General features: G+C 58.4%; 2 protein-coding genes across 8 annotated transcripts in view; both read left to right on the top strand.

The window, feature by feature from the left end:
• The window catches only part of MGAT3 (beta-1,4-mannosyl-glycoprotein 4-beta-N-acetylglucosaminyltransferase), a 28,415-nt gene extending 19,147 nt beyond the window's left edge, over positions 1-9,268 (top strand). For all 7 annotated transcript variants that reach the window (XM_045835030.1, XM_045835029.1, XM_045835034.1 and 4 more), the window contains exon 2: positions 4,722-9,268. In XM_045835030.1, the coding sequence (XP_045690986.1) occupies positions 4,723-6,321 (1,599 nt within the window). In that variant the 5' untranslated portion in view covers position 4,722 and the 3' untranslated portion in view covers positions 6,322-9,268. The remainder of the gene's footprint in view (positions 1-4,721) is intronic.
• Positions 9,269-17,184: 7,916 nt separating this feature from the next.
• Positions 17,185-19,295, top strand: LOC123816094 (MIEF1 upstream open reading frame protein). Its single transcript, XM_045834836.1, has 2 exons — positions 17,185-17,303; positions 19,055-19,295. Exon 2 carries the CDS (start codon positions 19,083-19,085, stop codon positions 19,293-19,295), a length of 213 nt encoding a protein of 70 aa, XP_045690792.1. The 5' UTR covers positions 17,185-17,303; positions 19,055-19,082.
• Positions 19,296-20,855: the final 1,560 nt, after the last annotated feature.

The raw sequence follows: 20,855 nt of genomic DNA, 5'->3' as shown, positions 1-20,855 counted from the left end.
AGGCTCAGAAAGGTCAGCGGCCTGCCCAAGGCTACCCAGGAAGCGGCAGAGCCAGGCCTGGACCCGGGCAGTCTGGGTGTGCCAGGAAGTGCCGCGGGTGGGTGCTTCGAGGAGGCCCAGGGCCACGCAGGGCGCTCTTGTGGAGCACCCAATGTGTCCGGGTTCCGCCCTGTGAGCTCATGGTCCTGCCACCGGTGCCCCCGGAGAGACAGAGGTCAGGGGAGACGAGGCCACCATGGCGGGCATCAGGAAAAGGGAGGACTGGGCTGGCCTCCCTGATCCAGGGTCTCCTTGAAGGTGGGCAGGGCAGGCCTGGTCACATCCCATTTCACAGAGGGGGTTGGACCCCAGGGGGACTCGGTGCTCACAGCGGTCCCGCGGGCTCGGCAGAGGCTGGCCGGGGCTCCCTGCGGGCAGCCGGGAAGTGGGGTGAGAGAGCTCCCCTGATATGCTCCAGGGGCGACGATCTCAGCAGGGCAGCCCAGGTGAGCCGTTCAGACCGAAGGCAGACCCTGTCCCTCCGCTCAGCTTCCTCCTGGGACGGCCACATCTCTGGCCGTGACCCTGGGCCCCGCGTGGTCTGGGCCCATCCGTCTCCCTCTGGTCTGCTGCCCTTGCAGTGCCCCTGAGGACCGGCTGTCCCTCCTTCCCCTGCGGCCTCCGCCCCCTCCCCCTTCCTCCCTTTACCCTGCTTTACTCTTCAGAGCGTGGCTCTTCCTAACGTACATTACTCAACTCGTTTACCTAGTTTATAACCGACCCTTCTCCCACTCACCCCAAGCACGCGCCTCGCCCCTGGGGGCTGGGGGTCCTTGCTGCCCGGCCTCCCGTGCTCCCGGGCCCTCGCGCGGTGGCCGGCACCCGGCACGCCCGCTGCAAGTTGCTGCGGGATGAACGGGTGGTGCAGGTGCGGTGCGGTGCGCACCCCGTGGGGTGTTGTGGGGCTCGGATGCGATGGTGGCGGTTCCGTCCACTGGGTTGTCTCCCAGGTCACTGGGGGACACTTTGTGGGGCCTTGTTGTCCACTTGGGTTGAACCTGGCAGGTGGAAGGGGCTCAGGACAGTTTTGCCGCTGGATTAAGTCCCGCTATTGACCCCACAGAATTGAGTCTGACCCTTCCGGATTGTGTGGCGCCGAGCAAGTCACTTCATTTCTCTGGCCTCAGTCTCCTCATCTGTGAAACGGGGGCAACAACGGTCCCCGCTGTGTGTTGGAAGGGCTCAGGGAGGTCGTGCGTGTCATGTGCTCAGGACGGCAGCCGGGCTGCGTCAGTGGCCATCACCACTGTGGTCACACCTGAAGGTTTCTCCAAGAAGGTGGACAGTGGACACGGAGACGCTCCCTGGCTGTAGCCCGCACGCAGCCAGGTCGCGTGGAGGGGCACAGTTGCAGCTGTTTGGGGGGGGGGATGTGGCTGCTGGCTCGGGAACAGAACTTACGTTCAGGTCTTGGCCACCTACTCAGTGTCCCTGGGGAAAGCCTCGTCAGCTCTCGGAGTCTCAGTCTCCCCGTCTGTCAAGACAGAGGCAGTACAAGGACTCCCAGGCTGGTTGAGACTTAAGTAAGACCCCAGCTCCCAAATGCTTACTTATTTATTGTTTCCTACTTACGTGTCTCTCGGTCAAAAGATGTATTTGAAGCACTTATCAAAATACGTAAAGATAAAAAGGAATCAGGCCAAGAGGAGTAAAAGTTGAAAAAAATACAAGCAGCTATGAGTGAAGGTGTCCCAGAAAACACAGTTTATGAGGCACTGACTCTGGGCTGACCCCTCTGCCCTTTAGAGCTTCCTAGTAGCCTAAGTGATGAGGGAAACACGCTCAGTTCCATCACTCTTGGCAGCAAGCTAGGCTGGGGCCCAGTGAGTCAGAGGGAGGTCCCAGGAAATGGTGAGCCTGTCCTCCCTATGGGCCAGGGGGGCGGGGTCATTGTGACCTCAGTGGAGTCCAAGGGTGCCCCTTTGCGTAAAGCAGGGTGTTCACTTCCCCCCTGAGTGTCTTACCTGCTAAAGCCTTTGTTGGCTGCTGCCAGGGGATTCAGCCCCGGCCCTGCCCTGCCCCTCCACAGCCCACAGGCCCGTTCAGTCCAGCCGGGCGGGGCCGGGGGTGTGCCTTACAGAGGCAGGTCCCAAGTAGGGAGAACAGCCTCCAGGAAGGCTTGGGGCTCCCTTGGCGAGCCCTGAAATCCTCAGGTGGGTCACTCTGGAGGCTTCTGCAGTGCTGACCCCTCTCCGCGGTTGCCTTGTACCTGGTCACTGCCATGGCAACTGTCCTCCCCGCCTGCCTTTATTGGGCCTCACCCATTGCCCCTCCACTCACCTGGCTGGCCTGCTCTGCCTGGCCTCACTTTGCAGAGCAGGGCTGAAGTCCACTGTGGGGCACAGAAGACCCCCTTGAGCATGCCGCCGAAGGGCAGCCCCTCCCTTCTGCCAGCCGAACACTAGCGGAGGCCAGCCCCACCTCTGTCCTGGGACCGCTGACATTCAGCAGAGGTTAGGCCCCTACCCGCAACTGTCCTGCCTGCCTGCCTGCAGGTTCCAGGAAGGTCAAGCATTTAGGCAGAAGGAGGCACCGCCCCAGCCAGGGGATTGGCAACGCCATTGTTCTGGACTGGCTTGCTCAGGACTTCTCAGCCAGGTGAGGCCAGGGAGGGTGCTTGGCGAAGGAGTCAAGCCGCCCAGGCCCACGCCCCAGCTCCGTAACCTTGAGCAGGTCCCCGAAGTCCTCCTTTATAAAAAGGAAAGCACCGTGGCAGGTGTGGCTCAGTGGACTGAGCACGGGCCTGCGAACCAAAAGGTCGCTGGTTCGATTTCTAGTCAGGGCACATGCCTGGCTTGCAGGTGAGGTCCCCAGTTGGGAGGGGCATGTGAGGGGCAACCACACATTGATGTTTCTCTCCCTCTCTTTCTCCCTCCCTTCTCTCTCTCTGAAAATAAATAAAATCTTTAAAAAAAGAGGAAAGAGTTGGAGGAAATGGTCTTTAAACTTAGTTCTAGATCAAACATTTGTGGTTCTGTGCTCTCCGGCCATGGAACTTGTCAGAGAAAATTACGTGCTGAGAAGTCTGTATCCATCTCACAAGTAGCAACTGGGGTTCAGAATGGAAAGTGCCTTGCACAGTGTCAGCAGTTTAAAAAGCCAAGTGCGCAGCGAGTGCCCCGCCACCCTCAGTGTCAGGAGGTGAAAGGGAGAGTGTGGCAGGAGGACACCTGCATGACCCTGAGAAACAACCAGAGGAGAAGCCACAGAAAGGGACACTTGAGGGAAAAGAGTGTTCTAGGTGGAAGGGCGGTGACCCACTCACCAGGACCTATGGAGGGGGAATGAAGGCACCAGGTGCCAAGGGCCTGGTGTTTGTCTCAACCCCTCCTGTGACTTGGTGGGCCCCTGCAAGCACGTCTCTGGTCCCACTCCCCCAAAAGGGCGTATCGTCCCAGCCTGCCCGCCCACTTCCCTGGGCTCAAGGACAGCGGGAGCCGCACTGTTAGGGTCATTGCCGAGATACAGCATTGAACATCCAGATGAAAGCGTGGCGTTCGGTCAGTGCCGAGGTGCCCGCCTCGGTCTCCTAGTTGTGACAGAGGTGCCGTGCTGATGTAGGTGTCAACCCCAGGGAGGACGCGTGAGGAGCGCAGGGAACTCTCTGTGCTATCTGCGCAACTTTCCTGAGAAACCACAGATGATCCAACATGGAAGGTCTGTTTAAATTGCTATATATGTCTCCGTAGTCACCACGAATTGATAACTTAGGCTGTGTAAAAAAAGGAATGGTTATATTCATGAATCACTCATGAATAGAGAGTGATTCATTCAAAATAACCATGGCATATGATGTAGAATTTAAAAGGAAGTGGCAGGTTTATTTCCACTGACCTGAACATCTCTATTATTCATTTAGAAAAAAATTGATTGGACGTGGTGTCCAATGTGACAGTTATGAAAACTATTAAACCAGGAACAGAAAATTGCACCTGAAACCAGCGATACACCTCTAACAGGTCCAACTGCGCATGCCTGGGCACAGGATAGTCTAGGGCTTGGGGTAAGGAGGGGAACTTTCACTTCATTTTATTCTTTAAATGTTAGAATTAAACGCCATCCCTTGAGACATGTGGATTTTTTTCAGTGAAGAGGTATTGGAAAGGCTTGTCAATGCCCCCCCCCCCCCAAATAAGAAGGTAGATAGGCAGGACATCACCCTGGGCGGTGCAGAGAAGGGCCCCCAAGCCTGCAGCCTGCTCTCCCCCTCCTCTGGGGCCCATACGCCCCCTGGGCAGATTCAGCAACGCAGCGTTGAGTTTTTCCCAGGATGCATTTTGCACCTGGAGCCGGTACTTGGAACTGGTACTAGCTGGTATCGCGCGGCGGGGGGCGGCAGTGAACCAGGGGGAGGAGCCCACTGCAGAGGCTGGATGTGTGGTGAGCTGGTGGTCCCCGCGGGCAGGGCTGGTGAGCAAGGGGCGGGGCTCCTTGAACCAGGAGGGGAGCTTCCTGGACACATAGGCTTTCTGGGGCACTGGGTACAGCAACCTGGACCAGCAGGTTTGATGCCAGGGCGGCAGGAGGCGGCTTCATACAGGGTTACCGGCAACTGGCGGGGAGATTCGCAAACATGGTGGCGGCGAGGGCCTCCTCGGGTCCGGTTCCCAGAAGGGCCCCACGCTCCGCTCCCCCGGGAACGCAGACCCCTGACCCGCCTGCTCTCTCTCTCCTTCCTGCAGGATGAAGATGAGACGCTACAAGCTCTTCCTCATGTTCTGTATGGCCGGCCTGTGCCTCATCTCCTTCCTGCACTTCTTTAAGACCCTGTCCTACGTCACCTTCCCCCGGGAACTGGCCTCCCTCAGCCCGAACCTCGTGTCCAGCTTCTTCTGGAACAATGCCCCCGTCACGCCCCAGGCCAGCCCAGAGCCGGGGAGCCCCGACCTGCTGCGGACCCCGCTGTATTCCCACTCGCCGCTGCTCCAGCCACTGTCGCCAAGCAGGGCCACCGAGGAGCTCCACCGGATGGACTTCGTGCTGCCCGAGGACACCACCGAGTATTTCGTGCGCACCAAGGCCGGGGGTGTCTGCTTCAAACCGGGCACCAAGATGCTGGAGAAGCCCCCATCCGGGCGGCCAGAGAAGGCGGAGGGGGGCGATGGCTCCTCCGCCCGGGGCCCAGTCCGGCACCTGCTGAGCGCCCAGGAGCGCGTGGGGAGTCGCGGCGCGCGGCGCAAGTGGGTGGAGTGCGTGTGCCTCCCGGGCTGGCACGGGCCCAGCTGCGGCGTGCCCACCGTGGTGCAGTACTCCAACCTGCCCACCAAGGAGCGCCTGGTGCCCAGGGAGGTGCCGCGGCGCGTCATCAACGCCATCAACATCAACCACGAGTTCGACCTGCTGGACGTGCGCTTCCACGAGCTGGGCGACGTGGTGGACGCCTTTGTGGTGTGCGAGTCCAACTTCACGGCGTACGGGGAGCCGCGGCCGCTGAAGTTCCGGGAGATGCTGACCAACGGCACGTTCGAGTACATCCGCCACAAGGTGCTCTACGTCTTCCTGGACCACTTCCCGCCGGGCGGGCGGCAGGACGGCTGGATCGCCGACGACTACCTGCGCACCTTCCTGACGCAGGACGGCGTGGCGCGCCTGCGCAACCTGCGGCCCGATGACGTCTTCATCATCGACGACGCCGACGAGATCCCCGCGCGCGACGGCGTGCTCTTCCTCAAGCTCTACGACGGCTGGACCGAGCCGTTCGCCTTCCACATGCGCAAGTCGCTCTACGGCTTCTTCTGGAAGCAGCCGGGCACGCTGGAGGTGGTGTCGGGCTGCACGGTGGACATGCTGCAGTCGGTGTACGGGCTGGACGGCATCCGCCTGCGCCGCCGCCAGTACTACACCATGCCCAACTTCCGGCAGTACGAGAACCGCACGGGCCACATCCTGGTGCAGTGGTCGCTGGGCAGCCCCCTGCACTTCGCCGGCTGGCACTGCTCCTGGTGCTTCACGCCCGAGGGCATCTACTTCAAGCTCGTGTCGGCCCAGAACGGTGACTTCCCCCGCTGGGGGGACTACGAGGACAAGCGGGACCTCAACTACATCCGGAGCCTGATCCGCACGGGGGGCTGGTTTGACGGCACGCAGCAGGAGTACCCGCCGGCCGACCCCAGCGAACACATGTATGCCCCCAAGTACCTGCTCCAGAACTACAACCAGTTCCGCTACCTGCTGGACAACCCCTACCAGGAGCCCAAGAGCACGGCGGAAGGTGCGCCGCGGAACAGGGGTTCGGACGGCCGGCCGCCCGCCAGGGCCAAATCGGAAGTGATGGAAGGCTAAGGTGGCGCGATCTTACAGGGCCAGTGGCAGGGCAGCGGGTGGCGACTTCTGTCGTCTCCCTGACCTCAGAGGGGTTCTTGAGAGGACCAGGAGTGGAAGGGTGGGGGAATCTTCCCTGTTCAAGCCCTTGTGAATCAGGGCTCAGGCCTGCGAGCTCAAAAAGCATCATTCCTTGTCAGGAGAGGGAGACCAGCCCTTCCGCCCCCCAAGAGGGCTGTGGCCAGGAGGTGCCGTGGAGAGTGCATGAATGTCCCTGGGTGTCAGGGGAAGGTGGGGAAGGGCGCGGGAGGAACTCGCGCAGTGCTCCCGTGGGAGCTGAGGCCCCGCTGGGGAGAAGCCGGCTTTTGGGCTTCCTGGTGCTTTGGACCAGCAGTGGGAAGGGTGGGTGCCAGGATGTCCCCGGGCTCTGTAAATAATTGCATTTGGGCCCAAGAGGAAGAGGGGGCACCGAGAAAGGAGGGCATAAACATAGAGCATCCAGTGGGGAAGTAGCACGGTGTCCTCAGAAGTCCAGGGCCAGAAGAGCCGCCTGCCCGCCCCACGGGGACACCACTGTGGTGGGTGCCAGCTGTATGCCCCAGCCCTGCCCCAGCCCTTCCCCAGCTGACTCCTCTCTGGGGAGTGTGGGCCTGACTTCCATGTTCCTTTTTACTTTCTACATCGTTGTCTTGGGGGCTACCCGCTAGTCCTTGCAAGGCCAGGAGGTCAGTTCTCAGGGCGGCACAGGGCTCCAGCCAGCCCAGTAGGTCAGCCCCAGGGGCACCTCGTCACCCCTTCCCACTGGAGTCCACAGCCCTGGCTCTCCACCGTCTCAGGTGGAGTCGCCCCCGTGCCCCTCTCCGGTGCTGGCTGGGGGCCAGGAACGGGCCACGAGAGACATGATGGCCAGTTGTGTGTTATCTCATTCCTCTTAGTATGCCTCGTGGGGGCAGGAGATGGACCCACTGAAGTAGGTTCTAAGCTGCTGTAATTAAGAGACGCCGAAATACAGTGAGTGGTTTAAGCCAGACAGAAGCTTGTTTCGGATTTAACCCCCTGGAGGGGAGGGGTCTGGACCGAGGAGGGCAGCTCTGCTTCCCTCGTGCAACCTTCCAGTTCCGGACGGGGGGCTCGCCCCGTTCCCAGCGGCACACGGGCACCCAGGCCCCGGGGGCCGGCAGAGAAAGGCAAGGGAAACGCAGAGCCTCTCCTGTTCGTGGCGTGAGCCAGAGATGGCACAGTCACTTCTGATGGCATCTTGCTGGCCGCAGGCAGCTGCAAGGAAAGCTGGGCTGCCATGAGCTCAGCATCAGCTTAGTTCTCACGTTACAGGAAGGTGGAAAAGGTGGATACAGGGGCTAGGGGGGAGAGGGTAGAAACGACTGTGGCAGTCATAAGGTCATCCTGCCTTGCGTGGAGCTCCTGGAACGACCCGCCCCCTCCCTGCCAGCCCGGGGCTGGGGTGCGCTGGGAGCCTGCGGTTATAGGGAGGGTGGGCCACCCTCTCTCCGAGGCCCCAGTAGATGCTTGCCCGGTGACGCCAGGACGCAGAGGCTGCCTGTGGAATGGTGCGTGTGTGTGCGTGTGTATTTATGGGCATGGGTGCATGCTTGTGTGTACTTGTATGTGTCTGTGTCGCTGTGTCCCTATACATAATATTTGTGTGTGGATGGCCCCCTTCCCCGGAGTCTGGAGCCTGTGATCACGCCTCCTGCAGCTCCCCAAAGTGACTGAGGCAGAAAACCCTTGGGGAGCCTGGAAAGCAAGGCTAAAGGGAATGCAGGGTCCGTCCGTCCGTCCGTCTTTCAGTTCGAGGGATGAGAATCCTCCTGACCCAAGGGCTGGGCTGCATAGCCACACGCCCACGACCTCCAAGCCCCGCTCGGCCCCACCCACATCCTTCCACCCTGTGCTCTCTGGCCTCCAGCAGGGACTTTTTCTGGGTGTTCCTCAATGGGCCAGACGAGGAGGGTGCCCCTTTCGCCACAGCTCCGTCTGCAGAAGTTCCTGCTGTGGGAGTGGTGAGGCAGCTGGCTGAGGAAGTCAGTCAGTCTCTGGGGCAGGAATGAAGAAGGCTGAGGGGGCTCTATTGCCCCCACTCTCCCTCCTGTCTCTAGAAGGACTGCCAGGGAACCCCTCTCAGAGTTACAGCAGCCCCCCGTCTCTGATTCCTCTGGGGGCTGAGACATGGCTCAGGAGGTCAGCCACCACCCCTGCTCACCCCTGGACAGGAAGCCTCAGGGGTCCGGAATCGAGCCTGAGCCCCAGCCCAGACGCCTCCCTGCTGGCCAGCGTTCTCACCCCACGCGCCCTCCTGCTACTGCCAGGCACCCCCTCCCAGGCTGGCCTCCAGTTCACCAGCTCGGGCAAGGGAAGAAGGGTGGAGCTCAGACCTGCCAGGCCCGGCCTTTCCTTCTCAGACCCAGGAGGGCATGTTCGTGGCCACTGTCAAGTGAGGCCTAGCCACCGGGCGGAGATGACAGCTGTCAGAGGGGTGGGGGGCAAAGGCACGGGGTTGAAGAGTTTCACATGTAATCACACCACACACTGGGAATTTGTGGGGGACAGGGGAGCCCTGGGCCACTCACCCAATGCGAAGGGAAGCCAAACTGTGAACGTGAGTGCTGGTGTACCACTAGCCCTGACAACACACCCCCATTTCTCTTCCCTGGGACACCTGCCCTACACCTGTCGGCCCAGGGAGGTGCAGCCCACCCACAGGCCATGCCGGGTCCCGGGGTCAGGCATGGGAGCGCTTTGGAGGGCAAAGGTAACAGTTGGGGTGGGGAGACAGGACTTGGCCAAAAAGATAGCAGGGCCCTGGGAAATGTATAATTTAAGGACACCATTATTTTTTTTGGAAGGGAAAATCGATATGTACATTCTGAAATCATTTTCTCTGTAAATGGTTGGATTTCATTTCACCCTTAAAGGGATGCTTAAGGTAATATTAATAATAAAAACAGCTACGAAGTATGCAGCGTGTGTGCGTGTGTGTGGCTGGTTTTGGGGTGCTCTGGGGCAGGGCGGGCTGCAAGTGGGTGGCTCTGGTCTTGCTGAAGCCAGTCTCCCTATGGAGTGCTGGGTCTGTGGGGTGAGCCTTCCCAGGCCCCCACTGCTGGTGAGGAGGGGTGCAGTTACCTCCGCCAGCACCAGGGGGCACCCTTCCCTCCTACGGGTGGAAATGGGCTGAGGAAGGGAAAGCGCAGGACAGGGACGCCCAGAAGGAAGGAGAAGGGGGCCTGGGACTGGCAACACCCACCCTCCCAAGGCAGGGGGATCTTGGGGGTCCAGATAAAGACTTTGGTGCCTGTACAGAGAGGGCAGCAGTTCCCCCACAGCTGGGTTGTTGAGGCATCCTCAGTGGTGTCCTCACTGTGCCTCTGGGGTCCTAGGTTCATACATACAGCCACCGGATGGCGAGCGGGGCTGGGCCTGGACTCAACACCAGTCCTGCCAGCAACCCTCTGGGGCAGGTGAGGGTGGCAGCTTCTGGGGCTAGTCATTTCTCCCCCATGAAACTGACCGTGGACTTGGGCCGTGATGGCACCTGGTGGTGTGGAATGCGGGGGGTGGGGAGGCTTCCTGGAGTTTCCCTCCGGACTCGGACTCGTATACTGGCATTGTCCCGGAGAAGAGGGCCCTCTGGGTGTTTTCTAAGGAGAGTCTCAGAGGTGGTGGGAGGGGACACACTTTGAACTCTGCCTTGGTCCTCTGCGGGGTGACTGCAGCCTCCATGTTAGATGGGGAGACTGAGGCCGGAGACGGGAAGGAGTGGCGGCAGAGGGAGTGGCCAGAACGGGAGGCGTTAGTGTCTTCCGAGCACTGCCAAGGTGCCAGGCGCTCCACAGGTGGTGGGTGATGGAAGAAGGCACAATGATCACTCACAGGGGCACTAGAGGGTCAGTTCTTCTCTTGTGGGATTTAACGGTATTGGGGAGGGGTTCCTCCCATTTTCCAGCCAGGAAGATTGGAGGAGGGGAGGCTCGGATTTAGGGAGATGAAGGGTCGAAACGGCTCCAAGGTGCACAGCTCGCAGGCAGCAGGATCTCCACCACCCTTCTCACAGTGCTGCACTGCCGCCTAGTGGGAGGGCGAGGCATGGCCGCTGCAGGCGGCTCAGGCTTCGCCGCTCTTTCCTTTTTCTCCTCGCTGGACGCGGCCGCACTGCGTGCCGCAAAAAAATGGAAGAGCAAATATAAAAGTTAGAATCATGGAAAAGTGTAATGAGAAAAGCAAACCACGCCTGGGAAACACCACCAAATGATGAAGTCAGCGCTAGGGGGACGTCAGAGTGTTCAAGGCTGCAGAGGAGAGGGGCACGTCCTCTTCTTCGCTGTTACAGGTGAGGAAACGAAGCTTCCGGAACTCGCACGGGACGTGGTGGAGCTTGGGGATGGACACTAACGGCGGGCGCCTCGGGAGCGGCTCTCTTGTCTAGTGGGCGTGTCTCCCTCACTTTTACGTCCCCAGCGCTCTGCGCAGGGCCGGGCAGTGCCCCCTCAATCCTGCTGAACTGTACTGACGCGCTGTGCACGTAGTAACTCGCCCTTCCTTGGGCGACCCACCCCCAGGCCTCTGACGTGGGCTGTTAGTGGTGGGCGTAGATGTTGGCATCGACTCCACCAGCATGTCCCCAAACAGTCGGAGGACCCCAAGGACCCCTGCGCCCTGTCAGGCCAGGGTAGCTACCTTCCTCAGTTGGGGTTCACTCATCCCCTCTGGCTCAGGGAGGGCAGAGGCCCACGTGGAGGAATGGCTTTCCCACTGAGGAGCTGTGTTTGGAGAGGGCTCCTCCCATTCTCTAGCCTGCACCCAGCCTGTGGATAGCCAGAAGGACACCCAGGGAAGGAACGGCTGTTTGGCAGCAACCGGGCAGGAGGGCATCAGTGGGTCACGTTCTGAGACTCCAAGGATGGAGAACATGTGCAAACATCACAGCTCGTCATCTGAGCTACGGTTGGGGCCTTTCCCAGCGCTGCTCATCCTCTGGAACACACCCTGGCCTGGAAATGCAGAAAGTATCTCTTGCTTTTCCTTCTCCCTCTTAGGGCCGCCCCAGTCCTTCGAGGCCTTTTGCAAATCGGGAAGGGTGCCCGTTCCTCAAGACATTTTACTTCCATCTATTGAAAAATTGCCATAATGGGCCCTGGCCGCGTAGCTCAGTTGTTTGGAGCATCGTCCTGAGATACCAGCGTTGCAGCTTCAGTCCCCAGTCAGGGCACAAACAAAAATCAACTGATGAAGGCATAAATAAGTGGAACAACAAATTGATATTTCTCTCCCCCTTTCTCTAAAAATCAATCAATAAAAAAAATTTAAATGCCATAATGTAGCCCTGGCTGGCGTAGCTCAGTGGATTGAGCGCGGGCTGCGAACCAAAGCATTGCAGGTTCAATTCCCAGTCAGGGCACATGCCTGGGTTGCAGGCCATGGTCCCCAGCAACCGCACACTGATGTTTCTCTCTCTCTCTCTCCCTCCCTTCCCTCTCTAAAAATAAATAAATAAAGTCTTTTAAAAATGCCATAATGTACTGGTTTCATTAGAACAAGACAATTCACTGCCTTCTGCCAGAGAAATGTCAGACGAAACACGACTCCATGGGCCCACCCCATGGGGAAGGTGCCCCTGTATGTAGTGCCCTTGTTTAGCGTGCAACACAAACAACCACCTCTGCAGTCCCGTCTCCATCCCAGATCTGCCCCGATCACGACCTGGACACAGTCACCTGCAGTGCTAAGTCACCCTGCCGCCCTGTCCTGCTGGCTACCTTGTGCCATCCCCTTGGGCTGGAGCAGACGCCTGACTCAAAGGCAGCCGATCCACCTACAGGCTGGGCAGCCCTGCCCGTGACGTGGCCAGGTCTGAAGAGGTGAGCTGGGCCCGTCAGAGGGCGGGGGTCAGGGAGGGGGCGCGTGGAGCAGGTGCAGAGAGAAGCAGCCGTGGGAGACCAGTAACCGCTCCACATCGCCCTGTCGGAGCTGTGACCTGGGGGAGGTCACGCCGACCCAGGAGTCACAAAATTCCAAAGACCTGAAGATGGGCTTCTCAAATACACACGGTATTTGATAAAAGAGGTTTTTCATGGCATCGGGAGGAAAAAGGATTAGTTCATAAATATCTGACAGACATTTAAAAAAAAGACTAGTCACAATCCCTCCCTCAGTCCTTACACCCAGATGAATCCCAGATGAATTTACCAAAGATATAAAAAGTGAATGGGGAGGAAAGGAGGGAGAGAGGGGTTGCCTCTCCCAGGCATGTGCCCTGACTGGGAATTGAACCGGTGAACTTTTGGTTCACAGGCCAGCGCTCAATCCACTGAGCCACAACAGCCAGAGCTCAGTTTCCTCTTTCTCTAGGCTAAGGTTCAGGGCTTTGTGATGGGAACTGGGAAGGGATGTCAGGGAGCGTACTCATCGTAACCCTGGGGGGCAGTCGGGGTTTGTCTTCGATTCCTTTTCCTTCCCACGTAGGAGGAGAAAGCCTCACAAGGCCTGGCGGACCCAGAAAACCCAAGGAGCCCAACGGGGGATGGAGTGAGCACCCACAGAGGAGACAGTGGGGAGTGGTGGGGATGGGGGCGAGCCAGGGAGTTCATCATACTCTCTCCAGAGGTGAGGACTACTCCCCAGCGCGGGTGGGGAGGCCGGTGTGGCCAGATCTTCTACACATTTGAGCAAACCTGGAAAGCTGTCTTGCATAACCGTCTGGGACTTGCGAAGCTCTTGGTGTAGCAAGGAGAACAATTCTCGGTCCAGTCCAGCACGCAGGCTTCCAGCGTGTCCCTCGAGGATGAGGAGGTGGAGGCTACAGCCAGCCTGAACGGTGCTGCCTCATCTGTAAAATGGGTACACGGATACCTGGCCCGCACAGGGCTGCAGTAGAGGTCAATGGAGACAAAGGGTGTGAAAGGCATCCAAGTAACATTCACCGAGCAACTGCTCTGGGCTGGGCGCTGTTCTCGGCCTTTCCCGCTTCCTCCTAAGTAAGTCCTGGAACTCACGGCGGTTGCACAGGCGGGAAGAGGAGATGTTGGGATCCAGGCTCTGAGCCTGCGCACCTGCCAGCCTCCCCCGCCCCCACCCCAGCCCCCACTCCTGCAGCCTGGTACAGGAGGGTATTCAGCAAACCAGCGTCCATCCCCCGCGTCCTTTTCCACACCACCTGGCACAACGTGGGCAGCGGAGATTTCACTGGCTTGAAACCTCACTCCTGCCCGCAGAGATCCGGTTTTAGTCTGTTGAGTACAGGATCGATGGCACTGATTACAGCAAAGCCCTTTACGAGGGAGGCGGCTCTTTCTGAGAGTGATTTCCAGGTCCCTGGCAGGCTCGCAATCCCAGAGCTTGGCTGATCCGGTTTCAGCCAACTCCTCCATCAGCTGCGTAATGATAGTGCCCGCCCTTCACTCCCTCCCGGGCCTGCCCCTGGGAGGGCTGGGGAGGTGGAGGTGGGCTGGATGGAACTTTCTGTCCTGTCATCCAGCAGCAATTTCCCTCCAACTCAGAGTGGCCAGCATTTCCAGAGAGGCTTGACTTTGTAAGGCATCCTCCTGGGCAAAGTGAAGGGAATGGGGCTGGTGAGATGCAGGCCTCAGAGCACTCGGGCCCCTGCTAAGGGAGGTAGAGAGGCCCGGGGCCACCCTGCCCTGCTCCTCTACAGGCAAAGGGGCGCCCGGCCTGCTCTTTCTCTCTCTGCTCCGTCTCCTCTGTGCCGTCACAACCCAACAAGTTCCCTCTAACACCCCTCTCTTTGAACTGTCCTCCCCTTCTGCCCTTTTCTTTCCCAGAAGAACCCCTGTCTCCTCCCCACTTGCCATTTACTCCTCAGTCTTTGTCCTCACGGGGCTGTGAGGAGAGCTAGGGGGTTGGTGTGTGTAAGTGCCGGCGCACAGGAAAAACTCAGTGAGGAGGATGAGCTCTCACTGCCCACCGATGACTTTCTCAAGGAGTCCCGCCCTGCCTGGGGACCGAGCTCCTGCGGCGCTCAGCCCACCAGTCCAGCCCCCACAACGCAGCCCGGCCATGGCCTTGGCTCTTTCCAAGACTCAAGTCTGACCACGGCACAGACTGCCCACTGCAGATGGTCAGGGCCGGATTTCCGGCTGTGGCCTGCTGGGCCCGTCCTTCCTCACCTGTCTTATCTTGGACCCCTTTTCCTGCATTCTCTGGGCTGCGGTCCTTTGAGCTCTCCGATGGCCCACGACGTTGTCCTTTGCCCAGACTGCTCTCTACTCCATCACCTGGTGAGCTCCCTAAAGCCCCAGCCATAGTCACAATTCTCATTGCAGAAATCTGCTTGACCTGCTTATCTCCGCCCCCATTTTAGCTAGTTTGAGTCACTTTCAAGTTCTGATTGCGTAGGTACTTATACTAATCCCCATTGACAAGTGTGGAAACCAAGGCCCAGAGAGGTTGAGAACCCTGTTGCAGGTCACCCAGCCATCAGGAGGAGGAGCTGGGATTCAAACTCATGACTGACTCCAAACGAATGGTGCTGGTGCAGCAGCCTGAAACACACTTTGCAGGCCATCACCTCCTCCCTGGGCTACCTCAGGATGCTCACCTGTCCAGCCTCCTCTCCCCCTCATCTTTCTACCTTGTGCTCCAGCCGGGTGGAGCCCACCCTCTGCTTCTGCTCTGGGTCACAGGCTCTTCCGCTTCCCGCCGTGAAGCCTTCTCTCCTAGCTCCTGTCTGAGTGCTTGTCTGACTCCTTCCTCGACCCGGGACTTCTTGAGGACGGGAACTGCGCGTTTTATTTCACATACCTGCTTCTACTCCTGGCTCATACTAGGTGCCCACGAAATGGTGGGTGGGTGACTACTTGGTCAGTACATTGGGAGCAATAGTGTTGGTTCTCATGGACCACTGAGCAGAAACGTTTTGTCTATTTTTGTCCAATGGAGACATGAGGAAACCAAGGCATGTGAAGCCTAAATCACTGGCCCCATGATCATCACCACCTCATATGACCCTTTCAAATTAGACTCAACTGGCCTGACTCAGGGGAGATGGCCCATCTCTGCCAAACCCTCTACCTTTGTGGGAAATGTTAATGAACTAATTCCACAATTAAATGCCTACTCTGTGAGAGTCGCTGTTTTGTTGAGCAAGTTTCCCTGTTACCCTCCAACCGTGACCCCATCTGGACATCATCCCGATGCGAGACCCGAGGTTGTGTCAAAGCTGCAGTATCAATCAGAGAGGTCCCAGAAGGCCCCTTGTCCCATTAAACCCAGCGGAGCCCTGAGATTTGGGTCGGTGCCCCTTGCCGGGGTCTCCAGCCTACAAAGTCACCACCAACACGTGTGGGGGCCAGACGCCTGTCTCACTGCCCTGTCCTCTTCCCTCCCACAGGTTGCCATGGAAGTACTGAAAACAGGAGGAGCCTTGTGTGTCTGGAAGTAAAGAGAAAACTCTGAAGAACAAGAAGAATCTGGAAATGATCTGAAGGGCAGCTCCTTAAGGGACCCCCTCCTTTCCTTCTAAAAATAATACTCTATAGAACTGCAGGGTCAGGAGGGATATGAAAGGTCATCTGGTCTTCCAGCTAGAAATGTCACCATTTAGGTTTATTTGGGTCACAAAATTATTTGTTTAGAGAGCAAAGTAGGGCAGCCTGGAAGCGTGAGAAGAATATGTTTCGGAGTCGGACAGACTTGGGTTCCACTGCAAGCTTCTCAGCTGCCTAGCTCAGTGCCTTAGAGAAATTACCAGACCTCTCTGGGTCTCGGTTTTCCCATCTACGAAATCAGACAGGGGCTCAGACCAGGGGGTGGCAGTGAGCAAGGGAGTGGTCAGAAGATCCTGGGAGGAGTTGGAGGCTGAGCCACCAGAACACCAGGGCTGCATCTCTGTTCCCTGCAATGCCTGCGGCAGGGCTGTGCACGTTGGAGACCCTCAGCCAGGGTACCCTGCTTCCGGCCACTATTCCTTGAATGCTAGGTGCTTTTCAGTCCTCACAAGAGCCCCAGGCTGAGAGAGAAGAGGCAACTTGCCAGAGGGCAGCTGTCCTTAAACAGTGGAGCTGGAATTGGGAGCCTGCTGGGCCCGACTCCAAAACCCAACATTCCTTGGCTTCACTCGGGGCTGGGCACCCAGTGAGGCACTGGAGGAGGGAGTTTATAGATTCCCTAAGACATGGCTCCTGCCCTCGAAGCTGGTGAGAGACAGAGAAGCCAGTGCATATTAAAAACCAGTGCCTGTGCAAATAACAGGTGCCAGTAAATAACTGCTTTGTCATTGACCAGCTTAGGAGCCCTACTGGTGTACAGACATTTCTGTGGGGCCCAAAGGACGCACTTAAATGTGTTGGATGAGGGGCAAGGAAGAGGCTGGAGAAGCTTCCAGCGGTGACATCCGAGGTGGACTTTGGTAGGAGTTTGCCAGGAGCCAAGGGGGCCTGGGAAGCTGGAACAGCACGAAGGAAAGGAAAGATTCGAAATCGATCCGAGAAAATGGACTTGGAAGAGCTTTGAAACCTATGGCTGGGCATGTTACTAATGTTAGAATTCCCGCAGGTACCCCCATAGTCCGTCCCAGAAGTTGCTACGGTCTGGCCTGACCCCCTGGAAAGTGACTTGAAAGGGCTGTGCTGGCCTCCGGTTGGAGGCCTAGCCGGTCCCACGCGCTCGGGCCCTTTCTCTCTGCGGGGTGCACGCCCCGCCCCGCGGCCCTCCGGAGGGCGGGGCCTGAACGCTCTAAACTGGCCGGGCCCGTGTGACGTCACAAAGAGGGCGGGACTGAGGATTGAGGGCCGGGTCCGATTGGGAGAGCTCGGCCCGACGAAGCTCCAGGCCCGGCCCGGAGAGAGGCTGCCGCAGCGAGGACCGGAAGTCCTCCCGCCTCCGTCCGCCTCCGAACTCCCTTCAGTCCCGCCCCTCCGCTCCGCGCACAAGGTCGTGTCCCGGAAGTGAAGGGGCCATGTTGGTGGGTGACCCGGGGAGAGGTACCGGGCGAGAGGCGAATCCCGAGGAGTGGTAGCGCGCGCGGTCCGCGGGTGAGTGCGGGGAGGAGAGAGGGCCGGCGGCCGGACCCGCCGAGGCTCCTCTCACGGCAGTGGCCGGTGCCCCGCACCCGGCCTGGGCCGGGGCCACGGACCTGGACGCCTGGGGTCTCAGCCCAGCCCTCCCTGAGCGTTCCCTGCGAAGCCGCTCAGGTGCCCCGAGCCGGCCTACCCCAGCCTTTCGGTCTCCCACCCCGACTCGGCCCGAGCCTCCCCGCGGTCGGGAGAGGACCTGGGCGCCTGCCGGGACCCAAACGTCCACTCGCCGAGAGACCCTGTACGGACAGCCCTTGCCTGACAGTCGCGTCCCACCTCATAAAGCACTTCCTTGTTGGTTTTCTGTATTCATCTTCCCTTCTCCGGGAGGCCCTTGGGGCTGCAGGGGGCTCCTCTCTAGTCGAGGAAAAAGGGCCAGGGCCAGTGGCTCGCTCAGGCTCGCGCAGGAAGGTGGCAGGGCCAGAGGACGGCTAGCTGACTTGGGGCCCCAAGTCCGGATCTTCTTACCAACTACCTCGCCCGCGCAGTCTCAGGACTGTATTTCTGAAACGGGGGTGAGCATTTCTCCCACTTGGGGACGTTGTGAGGACCCCCGTTTTCGTTCAGCTTCGTTATTGAGCTCCTGCTAGGTGCCGGGCTTGTGCTGGGGAAGTTTGTGGGGCCCCCAGAAGTGCCGCACCGCGTGGTAGGGCCCCGGCGGGGTGCTCACCGCCCTTCCAGAGGCAGGCAGAATTGGGGTCAGGAGTGCAGCCCGCCTCTACAGCTGTGCCCGCCGCGGGCGAGTTACTTCCCTCCGGGAGCTTCCGTCTCCGCTTAAAATGGGGACGACGACGACGCTGGGGATTGTTGTAGAGTGAGATGCGGGATGTGCTTAGAACCTGCGTGGTAGGTAGCAAACAGTGTTATTACTGTGAGCCCTGGCCACTTCCTAGGTTCCTTAGTTTAAATATGCTAATGGTGACAAAGCACTTTACAAGTGATAACTCTGCCTACTTGTGAAAGGGCTTGTTGTCACTGAAGGAGGATGGTGGCAGCTTACCCGGAACTAAATCTAGGATTTGTTGAGCCCTTCCACATCGGGCTCAGTGGCAGTAGTAATAGCTGTCCCTATTGGAGTGCTTAGTATGTGCCAAGTGCCACTCTACGCACGTTGACATGCCTTATCTCACTCTATCTTCATGCAAACCATATGGGCAGAACACAGTTTTTACCCCCGTCTTACAGACGAGGAGCTGAAATAAGCACAGAGGGGTTAGGAGACTTGCCCACGGGGATCAGCTCACGAGTGGGGATGCCCGGGTTCAAGTATGGCTGAGCGTCCTTGTCTGCAACCCGTCCAGACCCCTGTGGTGAAGTTCCGTGGCAGGTTCTTTACACGTATTATCTCGCCCAGTTCTCAGAGCTGTGTAGCAGGTACTTCTGACATGCCATCGCCTCCATTTTACAAGGGAGAAAGCTGATGCTTGGAGGGGTTAAGTGCTTTGCCCAAAGTCACGTGGTAAGTGGCAGAGCCAGGATTCAAGCCCAGGCAGTTCGCCTTCCAGGGCCCCCCCTCCAGCGCACCCTGCACTTGCAGCATAAGGCAGGGATTGAGAGGTTGGGGTCTAGCCCTGGCCTGTCATTCAGTTGTAGCGTGGCCTCGAGGTCTCCGAGACCTGGATTAAGAACTCTTGAGTTCCGGGTTGTCTCTATAGGCTCTTCTGTTATCAATTCTGACTCCAGGCTCTGTTTTTCCTTTCTGCCTCTAGCTCGACGCCCAGCCCCTGCCAGTCCCCCATGGCCCCATGGAGCCGAGAGGCGGTGTTGAATCTCTACCGGGCTCTGCTGCGCCAGGGCCGCAAGCTTCGCTACACTGATCGGGACTTCTACCTTGCCTCCGTCCGCCGTGAGTTCCGGAGAAATCAGAAGCTGGAGGATCCTGAGGCCCGGGAGAGGCAGCTGGAAAAGGGCCTGGTCTTCCTCCACAGCAAACTGGGGGGGATTATTTAGAATCCTCTCCTTTCCCATCCTAATTCCAAGGGAAGGAGGACAGAGGTGCCTTCTGTGGACACCCCGGCTCCCTCCCACCCCACCTCACAGATGCAGTAAGCAGCTTCAGGTAGGTGGGCCTTTGTCACTGTAGGTTTCATTGTTTTCCGACGCAGCGGACCAGGAAAGGGAGGCCCTTTTCTTTTCACCCAAGTCTTTTAATCAGACATATTAACAGAAAGTACGGTTCCTTATTGAGAAAAATTAGGCCTTGAGTCTCAAGCCCCACCCACTGGAAAAGGATTGTTATCACCATTTCAAATAGAACAATTTCACATAAAATGTTAGAAAAGACATTGGTTAAAACTAATAGGGTTCAGTTCCAGGCCGGCTCGTTCTTCAGTGCACTCGGTTATCTTGCGGGTCTGTCCACGTTCTCCAGACATGACTATATGTTGTTACAACCGTCTGAAATACAAAGCAAAACATAGTTACAGGTGCTAGGGGAAGGTGTCTGGGTTCCCCTGCAGGCACTGCTGCTGACGGCTGTGGGATTCAGAGCGGATCGCTGCCAGGCCTCTGTTTCCTCATCTGTAAAATGGACAGAAGAGTACCCACCCCCCAGGTTATCGTGAGAGTTCAGTGAGACAGTGCTCACCCAGCACTTGGAACTACTCCTCGAGTGGCGTTACCTCTGTGTACTCCCGATACCGGTGTCATAAGAAGTCCCACTAAAAATAACCCAACGGTCATATTGGATTCAGCAGCTCTCCCAAAGGCCCCTCTGTGGCGCAGGCGTCCTGCAGGCTCTGGGATGCAGATGAATGACAGGCCACTGAGGGGCTCGGTCTAACGCGGGATCAACAGGAAGTAATCCCAGCACGAGCAGCTCTGTGCCAGAGGGTTGGGTACAAAAGCTTACAGGAAGGGTAAAAACATAGCTGCCCTGGGCAGGGGGTGGCAGAGGGAATCACAGGCAGCTGTTGAAGGGAGGACATTTGAGGTCTGCCTTGAGAGAAATAGAAGGTTGCCGAGGAGATGGGCAAGAAAAAGCTGGTGTGGAGGTGCAGACTATACTTTGTAGTCCAGAAACTTGAATCTGGCGTGGCTAGAATGGTGCACCTGTGAGGCAGGTGGCTGGAGCTGGGGCTGGGCCAGGTCCGGAAGGACACTGGATCCTCTGTTGAGGAGATTGTGACTTCTGACAGTAGGGGGACCATCACAGCTTTGTAAGCGGGTGGAACGTCGTGGGGGAGGGGTCATGGCAGTGGCAGCCTGGAGAGTAAACTGGTGAGGGGTTCAGAGGCAGCAGATCCGGCCAGATGAGACTGAGGGGCGGAGTGGCTGCATGGAGCTACAACGTGGTGTACCGCAGCGGGGCCTGGTGACCAGTTGGCTGAGGCAGGAGGAGGAGAAAGAGCAAAGGCTGAGTCGTAAGGCTTGCCAGCTGGGTGGAGGGTACTGTTTCTGACTTCGAGAGGGAAAGCAGGAGGATGACCCTTATGTAGTTGCTTTTGTCTCTGCTCGAGCCACTTCAGTTGACTGGCAGGCTGGTCTTTGGCAGTGTAGGGCTGAGATGGG

The sequence above is a fragment of the Phyllostomus hastatus genome, unplaced genomic scaffold, assembly GCF_019186645.2.
Source record: "Phyllostomus hastatus isolate PE091 unplaced genomic scaffold, TTU_PhHast_1.1 phas_contig_198, whole genome shotgun sequence".
Taxonomy (NCBI): Eukaryota; Metazoa; Chordata; class Mammalia; order Chiroptera; family Phyllostomidae; genus Phyllostomus; species Phyllostomus hastatus.
Note: the sequence above shows the minus strand (reverse complement) of the source record. Positions and strands in the feature narration are given on the sequence as shown.